Source organism: Anabrus simplex, chromosome 2 (assembly GCF_040414725.1).
Source record: "Anabrus simplex isolate iqAnaSimp1 chromosome 2, ASM4041472v1, whole genome shotgun sequence".
NCBI lineage: Eukaryota > Metazoa > Arthropoda > Insecta > Orthoptera > Tettigoniidae > Anabrus > Anabrus simplex.
In genome coordinates, this window is record NC_090266.1 from 1,223,391,533 (window position 1) to 1,223,407,757 (window position 16,225).

Sequence of the window (16,225 nt, forward strand, 5' to 3'; positions counted from 1 at the left end):
GACCGATGTAAAGATAGTTTCGTCTGGGAGCTGACTTCCTTCTTACAGAATACTGCTGATCGCAACTGCGAGCTCACTGCATTAGCTTTACTACACCTTGATTCAATCTCACTTACTATATTACCATCCTGGGAGAACACACAACCTAAATACTTGAAATTATTGACCTGTTCTACCTTTGTATCACCAATCTGACATTCAATTCTGTTGAATTTCTTATCTACTGACATCAATTTAGTCTTTGAGAGGCTAATTTTCATACCATACTCATTGCACCTATTTTCAAGTTCCATGATATTAGACTGCAGGCTTTCGGCACAGTCTGCCATTAAGACCAAGTCGTCAGCATAGGCCAAACTGCTTACTACATTTCCACCTAACTGAATCCCTCCCTGCCATTTTATACCTTTTAGCAGATGATCCATGTAAACTACGAACAGCAAAGGTGAAAGATTACAGCCTTGTCTAACTCCTGTAAGTACCCTGAACCAAGAACTCATTCTACCATCAATTCTCACTGAAGCCCAATTGTCAACATAAATGCCTTTGATTGATTTTAATAATCTACCTTTAATTCCATAGTCCCCCAGTATGTCAAACATCTTTTCCCTCGGTACCCTGTCATATGCTTTCTCTAGATCTACGAAACATACACACAACTGCCTATTCCTCTCGTAGCATTTTTCAGTTATCTGGCGCATACTGAAAATCTGATCCTGACAGCCTCTCTGTGGTCTGAAACCACACTGGTTTTCATCCAACTTCCTCTCAACGACTGATCGCACCCTCCCTTCCAAGATGCCAGTGAATACTTTGCCTGGTATACTAATCAATGAGATACCTCGATAGTTGTTGCAATCCTTCCTGTTCCCTTGCTTATAGATACGTGCAGTTACTGCTTTTGTCCAATCTGAAGGTACCTTACCAACACTCCACGCTAATTTTACTACTCTATGAAGCCATTTCATCCCTGTCTTCCCACTATACTTCACCATTTCAGGTCTAATTTCATCTATTCCTGCTGCTTTATGGCAATGGAGTTTATTTACTATCCTTTCCACTTCCTCAACCATAATTTCACCAACAGAATTTTCCTCCTCCCCATGAGCTTGGCTGTTTGCAACACCACCATGATGATTTCCTTTTACATTGAGAAGATGTTCAAAATATTCCCTCCACCTCTCCAGTGATTCCCTGGGATCTATTATGAGTTCACCTGAATTACTCAAAACACTGTTCATTTCCTTTTTCCCTGCCTTCCTAAGATTCTTTATTACTGTCGAGAAAGGTTTCCCTGCTGCTTGACCTAGCCTTTCCAGGTTGTTACCAAAACCCTCCCAGGACTTCTTTTTGGAGTCAACAACTATTTGTTTCGGTCTGTTTCTTTCATCTACGTACCAATCCCTGTCAGCCTCGGCCCGTGTTTGGAGCCATTTCTGATAAGCCTTCTTTTTACGTTTACAAGCTGCTCTCACTTCATCATTCCACCAAGATGTTCGCTTTTTTCCATCTTTACACACAGTTGTTCCTAGGCATTCCCTTGCTGTTTCTACTACAGCATCCCTGTATGCCACCCATTCACTTTCTATATCCTGAACCTGCTTACTGTCTACTGTTCGAAACTTCTCACTAATCATATCCATGTATTTCTGTCCAATTTCCTTGTCCTGGAGATTTTCTACCCTCATTCGCGTGCAAACAGATTTCACTTTCTCTACCCTAGGCCTAGAGATACCTAGTTCACTACAGATCAGATAGTGGTCTGTATCATCGAAAAATCCGCGAAAAACTCGTACATTCCTAACAGATTTCCTGAATTCAAAGTCTGTTAAGATATAGTCTATTATGGATCTGGTACCCCTAGCCTCCCATGTGTAGCGGTGAATAGCCTTATGCTTGAAGAATGTATTCGTAACAGCTAAACCCATACTAGCACAGAAGTCCAGCAAACTCTTCCCATTCCCATTAGCTTCCGTATCTTCCCCACATTTACCAATCACCCTTTCATATCCTTCAGTTCTATTCCCAACTCTCGCATTGAAATCGCCCATTAGCACTATTCTATCCTTGCTGTTGACCCTGACCACGATGTCACTCAATGCTTCATGAAACTTGTCAACTTCCTCATCTGCACCTTCACATGGTGAATACATGGACACAATTCTTGTCCTAATTCCTCCCACTGACAAATCTACCCACATCATTCGCTCACTTATGTGCCTAACAGAAACTATGTTGCGTGCAATGGTATTCCTGATAAAGAGCCCTACCCCAGACTCTGCCCTTCCCTTTTTAACACCCGTCAAGTACACTTTATAATCTCCTATCTCTTCCTCCTTATCTCCCCTTACCCGAATATCACTTACTCCTAGCACATCCAGATGCATCCTCTTTGCTGACTCAGCAAGTTCTACCTTCTTTCTTCCATAAGCCCCATTAATATTGATAGCTCCCCATCGAATTCCATTTCGTTCGCCAAGTTGTTTCCAAGGAGTCCCTCGCCTGTCAAATGGGAGTGGGACTCCATTACTCCCATAGGTCCGAGGCTTGCTTAAAGTGTTCTGAGCTCGGTAAATTCATGAAGCAGGATGCTGCCCTACTTGCACATAGTCCAAGTGAGGATCTCTCCTCTAACGGGTTATGGACCACCGGTGAATTGTATAGTCCTAGCCGCCTGAGCACAAGGAGGGCCACGACTCAGAATAAGTCCGAGATGCCCACTCCCATTCCATAGCAACTGGTATCCCGACTCTCAGGACCACTTACTAGGCCACTCAGCCGTTGCCCGTGGTTCACGAACTAGGACGTGACTACAGTAACCCACAAACATGAACCATACCTAAATTGTACCAAAAAAAAACATCAGGGATGCTCTTTGTGTTATATCAAGAACAATGGTGCAATCGGATTGGCAGAGAAAATGAGGTAACTTTATTACTTCCGGGTGCGTGATTCAAATTGTGCCAGAGCGCAAATCATCACTCACGCAGAGTTGTCCTCGCCTCTTACGCAGCTGTAATTGCACACAAACAATAAGAGCACACTTGCCAGTCAAGGAATGCACCTGATTGCAATAATGTTCTTTATTACTTAACATGCGTGAAGATGCATTGCTGCCGGCACACGATGGTGCATTCGTTTTTTTACAACATTGTAAAACGAATGAAATACTGAACAAAAGAAGTAATACGCCCAATGGTTTGATTACAGTCAATCTTCAATATTCCCCCCTTCTATTTCAATCTTCACGTAAGAAGAAAAGTCAATGGGAGTTAAATTGGCCGAGCATCGAGCTCTAACTGGCCCACCACAGCCTACCCATCTCTCTGGATAATGATCATTTAATTGCTGCGTGACACGGCAAGTGAAATGCGGTGGAGCGCCACTACAACACACAGACGAATACACAGAGGAACATCTTCCAATAACCCAGGCAGTGATTCTACCAAGAAACGGTAGTATTCCTCACCGTTCAGGCAAGGAGGAAAGACATACGGCCCAAGTAAATAGTCACCAACAATGCCAGCTCAAATATTGATACTAAACCGATGTTGAAATATGCGCACTACTGTCACATGAGGGGATTCGCAGTCGCCTGCTAATGGACGCGGAGGTTGAATAATGGGGTCGACGGTGATTAGAGTGCCGGATGCCATAAATCAGTGCAGCGTCTCTCCCGTTGCCATTTGCTGTGCCATAGGCTCGGTGCATATCAGTCATTTCTTGTTGATGTACTAAAATGGAGCCATTCTCACCAATGTATACCACAAACCTTGTAGCTAATATGGACAAAAAACTTTATAATGTCTACTGGGATTGGGAAGTGACTGCACTAAACGAACAAGAAACGTGCATTCACATCCAGCATTGTCTCTGTCTCCTCCCTTTCCCACCTCCGAAGCACAGCAGCTCTGGCAGAGCATATACAGCGAGTTTGACCATTTGATCATGATTTACAAGTTTCATTTCCGTATTGATAGTTCACTAATATATAGATAAGAAAAGGTTCCACCTTATCAATACAATTTTATTATTAACTACAGGACTGGTTTCAACCCTAAACAGTCATCATCAGCTGTACATTGATACCTTTACATATGTCAAATAATAGTTAATGTGCCTTTCTAAATGGAGAAGCCATGGGGAAGCATTATGTCCAAGCATCCAAATTGGGCATGTTTGAGAGTAAAATGGTTAATATAATACAATTCAGGTGTGGAGTTATCTTTTAGGCCTGAAATTCGTTTGTGGAACTTAACTTAAACTTAATTCTAAATTACAAGTACATTAAACACTTTAAAATAGATAGTGCTTGTTAAAATCACATATTAAATACACAGTATATGTTAAAATCCTTTATAATAATGCCTATAAAACACTTTCGTTGAAATGAATTTATACGTCTTGCATAAGTCTACGTTCTTGTTTTGAGTCCAATATAGTTACAGAATAAATTAGTGCTTGCGTTCATAGGCATTGCTCTCTTAGGATGTCCTATTTTGTGTTAAAATGTCTCCACTTGTATGGGTGGTAAAATCCTCTATTATTAACAAATCCAGTATATAGACGGAGGTAAATATGTGCAGCTGTGATTGGTATTATCTTTAAGTATTGGAGTAAATTGTGGTTTAGGTTGTGCGTAAGTATTCTGATGCAGAGTGGTGGCTCCTTCCTCGTCTATAACTGTATACTGATATATGTTGTCTGTAAAAGACGGAATAGTGGTGTGAGTAGAGTTATAAACTGAAGGAATGCCTATTGTGTGTGTGTTATCATGAATATGTACTTACTATTGCTGTCGTGGTTGGGTTGCGTTGGATTTGACTGCCTGGCGTGTACTGTATCTGTGAGGGGAATGGATGGATGAGTAGGGAGAGTTGCTGTTGTGGGGGTAGGGGCAGAGCTGGGCGTGTCATTCGTCGGCACTATGGCGCGTGTTATGTTCTGTTTGTTGATTGTTTTGAGATAGTAATTTTTTAAAGCGGGCATGACTTTATTGAAAATGGTATTGGTTTTTTCTGTAATTTCATTTATGTTGTAATTGGGATTGGCGTATTGGTCTAACAATATGTAAAACTCTTCTGTTATATTGAGCAAGGGGCCTTTAGGGTTTATATTTAATATTTTCATGTCATTTGCGATGTTTGTAAAGCTGTGTTTGTATTCTTCGATGTGCTGGCCTATTTGCAGAAAAATGATTATGTTTTACGGCATGGAAGTGTTCATTATATCGGATTGTGAAGTTTCTACCGGTATGTCCAACATAGCTGGTCTCAAAATTGTTGCATCTGATACAGTATACTCCTGATTGACAGTACTTGTTGTTACTATTGATTGTTTTAGTATTGTGTAAGATGTTAGTGCTATTGTGCGTGGTCTTGATTGCTATTTTTAAGTTATGTTTTTTGAAGATGTTAGTTATGGGATATATGTGTGTGTTGTTGAAAGTAAATAATACTTAGTCCTTTTTAGGTTTGTCTATTTTTGTCAATCTGGTTTTTGGCTGAGATTTGAGTTTATAAATAATTGTATCGATCATTTCTTTCTTGTATCCATTATATTTAGCTATTTTGTGAATTAGATGTATTTCTTCTTTTAAGTCATCTTCTGACGGTATTTTGAAAGCTCTATAGGTTATGCTGTAATAAGATGCTTTTTTTATGAGTATTGGGATGGATGGAGTCTATTTTGATCGTGTTCAATGTGTGTGTGGGTTTTTGTGTCTAGTTATTGTTATATCGAGATAGTTTAAAGTGTGATTGTTTTCAGTTTCTTTTGTAAATTTTATGCAGGGGTCTATTGTATTAAGTCTTTCCAGTATGGTATTTTCGTTAATGAATCTATTGTCAATGATGACGAAAAAGTCATCAACAAATCTGCACCAAAAGAATATATTGTCTATTTTGCTAATGGATGTGTATTCTAAGTAGTCTATGTAAATTTCGGCTAGTATGCCTGAAGCAGGAGACCCCATTGGTAGGCCTTGTATCGTAAAATCTAAAATAGTTGTTATTAGTGGCGAATTCAAGTAATTTTATAAATTCTTCAATTTCTAGATTGCTTAAATTGCTGTGGTTTTTTAAATTAGATTTAATTATTTCTATAGTTTTCTTGGTGGGAATGTTGGGATACATGTTAGTTATATCGAATGAAGCGATGGTATAGTACTGCTCTATTTTTAGTTCTTTGGTTTTGTTGCAAAAATCTATTGAATTCCGTATAGTTTTGTTTGCTAGGAATGAGTAATGCTTCTTCAGGAATTTTTGGATGAATTGTGAGAGTTTATATGTTGGGCCTGCTCTGTAATTTATAATAGGTCTCATTGGTATATTATCTTTGTGTATTTTTGGATAGGCTTTTGCAGTCGGTAGTTGGGGGTTCATTACTGTAAGGTTTGTAGATTGTGTTTCAGTAAGTAAAAAATGTGTGTTCTTAAGTAAGGTTTTGAGATTTCTTTGTATGTTATTAGTTGGGTCTTTACGTATGATTAGAAAGGTATTGTCTTTGAAGCATTCTTTAGTTTTTGATATGTATTCATCTTTATCGATGATAATCGTGGTGTTGCCTTTCGTTACGAGAAGGTTGCTCTGTATTATCATGTTTTTAAGTTTATTTATGTGTACTTTATTTGCAGTGTTGTTGTTTGGGTTATTGTTTCAAATTTTGTTGATGTATTGTGGTAGCCTTTTTATGATTTCATGTCTATCTTCTTTGCGTAAATCGTGTGGAATCTTTTGTATGGCGTGTTTGGTTTCTGTAACGGCGGTTGTAATGTTCTGGAAAGCTGACATGTTGCCCCAATTATGTTTGAGTCCCTTGCTCAATATATCAGTTTCTGTTTCGTTGAATGTGGTTTTTGTGAGATTTTTTACTGGTGAATGAAATCTGTGTTCAATGATTTTATTGGGGTAAGTTGGAGGATTCACGTTCGTGATTAAGGTCGTTGATTTCGGTTTGGATGGCTGTTTTACGATGCAGACACTCTGTCACTGGACTCAGCAATATTTCTACTCGACAGCATTACATATCAACTACCTTCTTATTGTACAATAGTCAACGAGTCTGGCAGATTTTCGCAGGCTAAGTTACGTGTTATTCATCTCTAAAACACGACGTAATTGTGTGTGGAATATCTTCTAAAAATCTGTGTCAGTTTAAGCCTTCACCGTACTAGAAGAAAGAAGAGAACATTATAAATTTTCCTAGCTAACTCATTCCCGGTTGCCAGCGTTTCACCCCCATGTGCTAGGCTGGGCTCATCAATTGGTACCTAGCACACCTACCAAGATGCTGGCTAGGTACCAACTGACGAGCCCAGCCTAGCACACGGGGGCGAAACGCTGGCAACCAGGAATGAGTTAGCTGGAAAATTTATAATGTCCAATAACGGACCATTTATATTGGTATTATAAATTTACTCATTCGGAACAAATATTTCAGATTCCCTATGGGAATCAACATCTATATCAGAAAGAAGAGGATTGCCACGTGGTCATTGGAGTTCGTTGAGATGTTTCAACGATCTGAAGAGGAGACCTACAGTATTTATGCATTGGACTTCACTGCTGCGATGGTGTACTAAAATGTAGGTGACATTTAATATGGGGAGATAATCACGGAAGCAGACAACCAACAACATTTGATCCAGTAATTCCAGATCATTGGCAGAGATCCAGTTTCATCATACATTTAAGTACCCTTTTCTAATGTTTTATTTGTTCATCTTTGTAGAAATAATGCTTACTTAATAATTAGTGGTGTATTTCTTCTAGATTTGCAGTAGTAGTTCATATTTTCATCCTTCTTTCACATGGGGAATGGTAGTGTTGTCACGTTGTGTGTGAGGGATGATTGGAATTTATTAGAGTAGCTAGGATGTGCGCGTGTCTTCTATGATTACTCCAAATGTCCCATTTAGTAGTCTAGTGTTATTTAAAAATCACTGTTCTCATCGATAAATAATAATTTAATTTTGAAAATATTTCCAATGTGGAAGTCATGTGGGACAGATTTATGGCATGTTTGTTACGCCGGATTTCAATGTAAATTTTCTTCTTATTGGATTTAATGCATGTTAGTATCATCTGGCTTATTGTCGACCTCTGGCTTACATAAATTTAATATCTAGCACATCTAATAATAATAATAATAATAATAATAATAATAATAATAATAATAATAATAATAATAATAATAATAATAATAATAATTCCACCTTGGGTTAAATGAATGAGTAAGGGTCATGAGTTTAAATATTGCTTGATCTTGTTGTAAGATGTTAATGTGTGCTCAATTAGGATGAATGTGATCCTGGAATATGGCAGAAACCCGACGGATCGTTTACTGTGTTTATTGAATTATTGAATTCGTTTATTGAATTTTATTTGAAGAGTACGTGAGTGGTAAAATGTAATTTCTTCAAGTGTGGAGCACGCGTTGATTGATAAACGTAGAGTTAAGTAATAATAATGTCGTGACTCATGAACCATGAATGCGAATGCTAATGTTTGACCTGTACTATGTGCGTATCTGTAGACGACAATTCTTCCAGATATCAACCGCTGATGTTATTATGAGCACGTTGTGAAATTTTCATCATCTTTGACTAAGTGATCACTCAGATTTAATCACATTTCTGAGAATCGTAAATGGATTTTTTTAACAGATACCGTCATCGTAATATTTCATGTGCCTAGGGTAAAAATCAAAATATAAAATTTAAAGTCTAGAATTTGTTGTAAATAATGTAAATAATTCTCGTGTGTCTTTGTGTGAGTGCTGTGTGTGTGTTGTAGCAATTTCAGTGACTTGTGATATTTTTTTGTAATGTGGTTTTGACCCGGCCACGTGTTCATCGTGTTGGACCCAGGTTATCAGCACCGTTGTTTGAGTTGATCTGACTTACTGAAAGTTAAATCTTTAGTATATTTTATTTTAAAATTAAGTTGAGATAAGGTCAAAGTATCAGACACCAATGAATAAGAAGGGATTATTTCATGCGTCTGGACAAAGTTCTCTGTTATTGTAAAGCTTGTAATGTTAATTTTCCTCAAGGCACCAGATGTTAAAGATTAACTTCACGTGTTGTTCAGTCAAATATTAAAGGAAGTTTCGTGGAAATAATCATTGTACGAGTACAATTTGATGGAAATAATTCTGGTAGAGACATGTTTAAGTAATGCTTTCTGAATTTTTAAATTTTTTTTTAAAAGTCCAGTTCAATGGATTTCACGTTTGATGAATGAGATGATGTAATGTAAGAATATCCACAAGTAGAACAACGTGATAAATATTTTTTTTGTTGTAAAATCTTGAGCCATAACTTATTTCAGTTACTCAAAGAATTTAAATTTTCTTTTGAAGTAATGGATGTTGACTTGAATGGATCTGATTATTTAAATGCTTAAGACCAGTTATGAGTCAGATAGCTCATTGAGATTTGTTTTGTTTTCAACTTGTAAATAATTACAGCATTACTAAGAGGAGGTCCTCCCCATATAAAATTTATTTTCTTGTTTCATTGAGCCAGAAGTAGGCTAATATAAATCTGTATAGTTGCAGCATATCTTGACTCCCAAGGGGTCGGAGGAATTAAATGCTCTATCTAAGGGAACTGGCTGAGAAGAATTTAATTTTGAATTACCATCAAGATTTATTTAATGTTAATTTGTTAATTGCTATTGAGCGCTAGTGTTAATAAATGTCCAAAACCTGTTGTTTAAATCTTTTTGTATTATTGTCGCTAGTCCTTGTCTCTTTCCCTGCCTTCAAAAATAAGCGAAGCCAGACAGAGAACGGTCCACCCTTGAGACTCTCACTCTCCAGCTGAGCATGCCAGGAATAAAGGGGGCACTAGTAAAGCATCAGTTTGATTACATAGATGGCCTTATAGAAGGCGCGCAGTTTAACTGGCCGGTGAAGGTGTACCCCCGGTACAGACCCTGTAAGGTTTTATGAAGGTTTGAACAGCTTTGAAATCTTGAATCTTGTGACACATAATGTTGAGAACAACATATACAAGGTGGAATATATCTGGGTAGAGAGTCACTTCTTGTTTGTTTGTTGAAATGAAGTAGCCTTGATCGTGTTGCCGAAGTAGTCTAACAAGGGGGCATTCCCTACTCATCACCACCGATTTCGCTCAAATTTATAGAACATGCAACTTCTGACAGTCACAGGTCGTCCGGGACGTTCATCATCTTCAGTAAACCGTTTGTGCCACTCACACACTCGTGCACATGACATAGCATTGTCACCAAACACATCCTTTAACATTTGAAAACATTCTGTGGGTGATTTCTTTAATTTCACTAGGAATTTCCGGTTAATGCGCTGCTCGAGTTTTATGTCCATGACTACACAACAGCGTCCGAAACGAAGTGTGCTTGCTCAGGAAGGATCAAGGTCTAATGACAACCTCCCACCATGCGACCACGGAGTACGAGGGTGCAGTCACGTTATTTAATTGCCCCACCTCGTATATAGCCTATAGTAAAGAATTCAAATAACCCATTCATTTTGTAAACAAAATTTTTTTTTGTTTCCAATTTTTCAGAGTCCTACTAGACTTCGTCCCAAATAGTTCTCGTGTGTTCTTGTTTATAAACGAAAACTAATTATTTTTAAATAGTTTGTGGTGATAACTAACTAAGAGTAGCTACATTAATAAAACCTTTATCTGGGGCCAATAACCTTGATGGTGGGCTCCTTTAAGCAGCAATAATAACCATTAAAACCCTTACCTGCGTCAGCTGATTAACGAAGAGCTAATCCCTGGCTCACGAGTATGAAAATAAGGTCTGGCAATAAGAGGCTTCCAGCCGAGGATAATCCAACACATGCAGATAGTACAGATTCAGAGACATAGAAATTTGAGAAAAAAATCAAACAGATGCAGAGTACCTTCCTCCTGTCATAGGTCCCAAGTTAGTTTTGTTTTCCCATCTAAAGTGTCAATTTTTCAGTAAAATGAAGAAAGGAAGAAAAGTTGCAGTCTAAAATCGTATTCAGTTAAGTCTCACCATTGCAAAGTTTTGACTGCCAGTTAAATTGTTATCAGTGATACTTTGATTGTGATCTCCTCAGTCACTCATTTTAGCATTAATGCACACCAACAAATTTGATGTAAACATATTATAAAATATATAAATCAGAATAATAAACGTTATTGCAATATGTGTTTCTTTCAGTTGAGTGTTATATTATCTTGGAGTATGGGGATGAAATGATTTTAAGCAGTTTTTATACAGAAATATACTTATGTACTGTATATAGATGTATTCAGAGGGCAAAATTCACTGCAGAGCAATGTTTATACATTTATTTGTATACTGAAGATTTTCTATACCAGCAAAAACTATAATTCTTTCCCACTTAATATATATATACAGTGCACAACAGTCTCGTTTGTAAACCCCACTTAGCAGATACAATGTCTCTATGATTTATAAATAGTACATAACCAATGCACGAGACTTGGATAAGTTATTGCAAAAGGCATAGAGAACTTGATGTTAGCGATCAAAAGTCTCGGTACATCATTTTAAAAGAACAGGAGTGAAATAAGTTGTGTAGTGGCCTATTTGCTTGCAACAGTCTTGTTTGTACACGTTCACTACCTTGTATTTGCTCGGGAACACTTCTAGTTAGCTGGTGTGTATGTGCTGTGCTAGTGTGTATAGTTTCGCAGTTATTGCACCAGGCCGTGTGTTACATAATTAGTAAAAGAACAGAGTTAAGTGACGAACTAAAAAATGTAATTGTATCTCTTGGATTGCAAGGGCATTCTCTGCGTGAAATTGGATGCAAAGTAAATAAACCGCATTCCACAATGCACTTTGTGTTGAACAAATTCAGATATAGAAGAACCACAAAGAATTTGCCAAGAAAAGCAAAAGAAAAGATACTAAATAGGCAAGATAAACGTTATATTGTGAAAGAAGTAAAAAAAGAATCCACAATTAAGTATGCCTAAGATCCGCATAATACTGGAAGGGTGTACTAAGAAGAAAATATCAAGTCAGATAATTTGTAGGGTATTGTGGAAATATGATTATTACGGTAGGTGACCACGGAAAAGACCGCTCATTACTAAGAAAAATTGACAAGCTAGAATGTACGTTCTGGAACAAAGTTATTTGGTCAGATGAGATCAAAATATCTTTATACGGTCCAGAAAAAAAAAGTTATGTATGGAGAAAAGTAAATACAGCCAATAAACCTGCAAATATGCTACCCACCATACAACATGGAGGCAGATCAATTATGATTTGCGGGTGCATGTCATCTTGTGGAGTGGAAAATATGGAAATCATCAATGGCATCATGGGCAGATGGGGATATTTAAACATTTTAAAGAACATGTAAAACAGATTGCAGTAAAAATGGGGGTTGGGGTCTCACTACATCCTTCAGCAGGACAATAACCCCAAGCATATAGCTGATATTCCCGTGGTGTAGGGGTAGCGTCCCTGCCTCTTACCTGGAGGCCCCAGGTTCGATTCCTGGCCAGGTCAGGGATTTTTACCTGGACTTGAGGGCTGGTTCGAGGTCCACTCAGCCAACGTGATTAGAATAGAGGAGCTATCAGACGATGAGATAGCAGCCCTGGTCTCGAAAGCCAAGAATAATGGCTGAGAGGATTTGTCATGCTGACCACATGACACCTCATAATCTGCAGGCCTTTGGGCTGAGCAGCGGTCGCTTGGTAGGCCAAGGCCCTTCAAGGGCTGTAGTGCCATGGGGTTTGGTTTGGTATAGAGCTAATATTTGCAAGCAGTGGCTGATATGGAATGTACCAAAGCAACTGCAAACTCCTGCCCAATCCCCTGACTTAAACCCCATAGAACATTTGAATGGATGGAAACCATAACGGTATAAGTGACATTAAAAAAAAAAATGAGTTAAGTGCAGGATGTAACTCCGGGAGGATGTATCCTTTCACCAGCAAAGAGATACAAGTCATAGCAGTAATATTCTGCGCTCTAGTGATAGGGGGTATAACTACAAATAGCATGCTTTATACGAGTGTTAAGATGTTTAAATGCCTTTTTTTCTTAACGATCAAAATGCTACTTATACCGTTATAGTTTTCATCCATTCATTTGTGGGTCAATGTACAAAGAAGCGTTCATGCAAGGAAACCTCAATCACTTGAGCAGTTAAGAAGTATAGTCAACGAAGAGTGGGGTAAAGCCGACCCAAAAAAAGGCGAGAAACAGGTTCATTCCATGCAGCGAAGGTGCAAGGCAGTTCTCAAGGCCACAGGATACTCATCGGGTTATTAACAAGTGCTTTTTGAGTGAACTTTTAATTTTCTTCTGTAAGTGTACAAACAAGATTGTTGCACGATAAAATGCCCGGTATTGGTACATAATTGTATTCATGTGAAATTGTAAGATCACTTACATTGTTTGTTAGTGTATCTACTACGACATGGGTAAAAAAATACAACACAATAATTGTATACAACAGTTTAACTGTTATTTCATTGCAACACACTGGTGTAGAAATAAGACTGTTATGCACTGTATATTGATCTCAAAAATGGTATGAACAAATTTTTCCTTACAAAATGATGTCAAAATGCCACATTTGATACTAACAGCAACACTACAAAAAGAACATTTCCTTCATCATCTACACATCTTTTGAAAAATTAATTCATGACAGAAAACCTTGAAGAATGAAGTGAAACTGGTAATATCGTGAAGTGGCTCCTATTTCACCAAAATTACTCAAATGAAAGAATTATATTTCAATTGCACTTAATGAAAGATATTCTGGATATAAGTAATATTGCAAAATTAAAAATATTGTAAAAGTTATAAACAAATTAATTTCTAAGCAGTGATTTTTTTCTAAATTCATGACTATAAATGTAATGTGTACATTAATGAAATTTACAATACATAAATAGGAACAAAGTCTGGCTCCTTGACTGAATGGTCAGCATTGAGGCCTTAGGTTCAGAGGGTCCTCAGTTTGATTTCCAGCCAGGTCAGAGATTTTAATCACGCCTGGTTAATTCCCCTGACTAGGGGACTGGGTTTTGAAGCACTTCTTCATATTCACATGACACATTGCCCTACCAACCACCACAGAAACACACATAAAACAGGCCACAGTTTGATCTTGTAACCACACCAAGGTGAGGGAAAAGTAACAGAAAAAGAATAAACTGTTAAATGAAAAATATGAGCCTCAGATGACATAATTTGCAATTAAAATTTATTTTCATTAAGAAATATTTTTATGTCATCAAGCTGCTAGAACATCTTTTTAAAAAACACATCAAATTTATAAAAAAATTATTAATTGTAGACATTTTTTATTTTCTTCCATTTAAAAAAAGATGGAACTTTTTGTAGTCATATTCCGTTAGCCACTAGACTGTTACGAATTCACCTGGTAAAAGGTACTGCTCACTTTTTTGTTTGATAACATTTTTTTTTCTCATATGTACACTGGTAAAGAAGTGTGGTTAAACGGAAGAGAGGACCACGAGTCCTATCTTCACCAACACGAATGAAGGCAAATATAATATTTAACGACTAAACGTATAGCATTTTTATTTGCTCTTCCCTTCAAAGTCCCCCCCCCCCAAAAAAAAAAAAATCTGAACACCCTCCGAAAAAATCCTGGTTAAGGCCTTGAATGATGTACACTCTACTGCACAAAATATGACCACTAGCTAAAACTGAAGATTCTGCCATGTTAGAGAACTACCAATCAGGTTAAACCCGTACAGCACTGGCCATCAAACAGAAGCAAACATCGTGTCTGGCTTGTGGACATCAGTGAGATCTGATTTCTAGATTGGTACAGCACACAAACAACAAACAGTGCAGGAAATTGTTTCTAGAATGTAAAGAAGCAGCTATCTTTCCAATAAACCAGTTAATAACATACCTCAGCGCTAAGTGGAGGTGAGCATAAGGCAGTAGCGATCAGCAAGACGTTGATGTTTCAGTGTACGTCAACATCTAAGGACGTGACAGAGTGGCCGTTGCGTGGAAGTTGCTGGATTTGTTGGTGTTTCACAGTGGACTGTTCAATGTGTCTACAAGCTGTGGTGTACTACATGCGGTCAGAATTGTGGTCGGAAAAATATCCTGACTGAGAGGGACCGGAGATGAGTTTCACGGCTTGTGAAACAAAACCGCTTCCAAACCCAACAGAATTCCTGCAGTCAGTGAATGAAGGTCCATCCCAACCTGTTAGCAAAAGAACACTGTTACAGGAAATGCATGCAATGTCACTTGGCAAGAGGCCATTGTTCACACAGGCACATAAAGCTGCTCGTCTGGTGGAACGTAATGTGGTCTGACGAATCACAGTCTTTTTGCCTGTATTCCAATGATGCACGTTGTCGCGTGAAGCACTTCATCCTGGATGTGTGCAAGGTCATGTGGGTCTGTGGTGTTCGTATCATGGATTGGGCCCGCTCACTGAGGTGACCACTAACATGCATGATTAGGTGCTGCCTTTCAGTCAACATCTGCATGATGAGAGTATGCTATTGATATCTCGATTTCTCAAGATAACAGAAAAATTCATCTTGCTGGACGCATGCGTGGCTGGTTTTATGTACATTGCCCCATCCTATTACATCTCGAACGGCCTGCAAAATCACCCGACTTGAATCCCGTGGGACATGTTGGAACAGCGGGTAAAACATCGACATCAGCATCCCTGCAATTTGGTGGGATTGTGCAATCAAATCGTCAGCGAGTGGTTTAACCTGGATGTGACATACCTGTGGATCCAGGTGGTTGGGCGGAGTTACACGGTATTAAATGATGCTTGTAATGATTTCTCCAAGGTGACTAACCGGTGAGCTTATGCTTGTACTGGATTACCATTGCGTGTTTCACCGTGTTCATTGTCTCACAACTAGCCATACTGCATTCCTCGAGTTCCCTTCAAAATTTCGTGAAGATGGAAGACGTTGCACAATTCATATAAACAAGTAAAACAGAGTTTGATCCGAGTGTTGTTGGCTTTCGGAATGAACATATTTGCCTCTTACATGTTAGGGTAACTTCACAATAGGACATGATAAAATGAATAAGGCCTATAGTGAAGTTTTGACCATCGGATTCGTAAAATCTGTAAATCGGTACCCCTTCTGCACTGCCATAGTACCATGTGAGAAATCAGTTAAGACTACGGAAAATCCATAGTAGCCAAGCAATATAACACAGCAGTTTGTCTGGCAGGTAAC

The 16,225-nt window shown here is 38.2% G+C and overlaps 1 protein-coding gene across 2 annotated transcripts in view; it reads right to left on the bottom strand.

Annotated features, from left to right (window-relative positions):
* The window catches only part of LOC136864820 (protein C-mannosyl-transferase DPY19L1), a 573,453-nt gene that overhangs the window by 88,280 nt on the left and 468,948 nt on the right, over positions 1-16,225 (bottom strand). Inside the window, exon 12 of one of the 2 annotated variants that reach the window (XM_067142261.2) lies at positions 14,917-15,215. The exons of the other annotated variant lie outside the window; for it this stretch is intronic. Within the exon in view, the coding sequence (XP_066998362.2) occupies positions 15,079-15,215 (137 nt within the window). The 3' untranslated portion in view covers positions 14,917-15,078. Of the gene's footprint in view, positions 1-14,916; positions 15,216-16,225 lie in introns of those variants that run through there. 2 annotated transcript variants of the gene reach the window in all.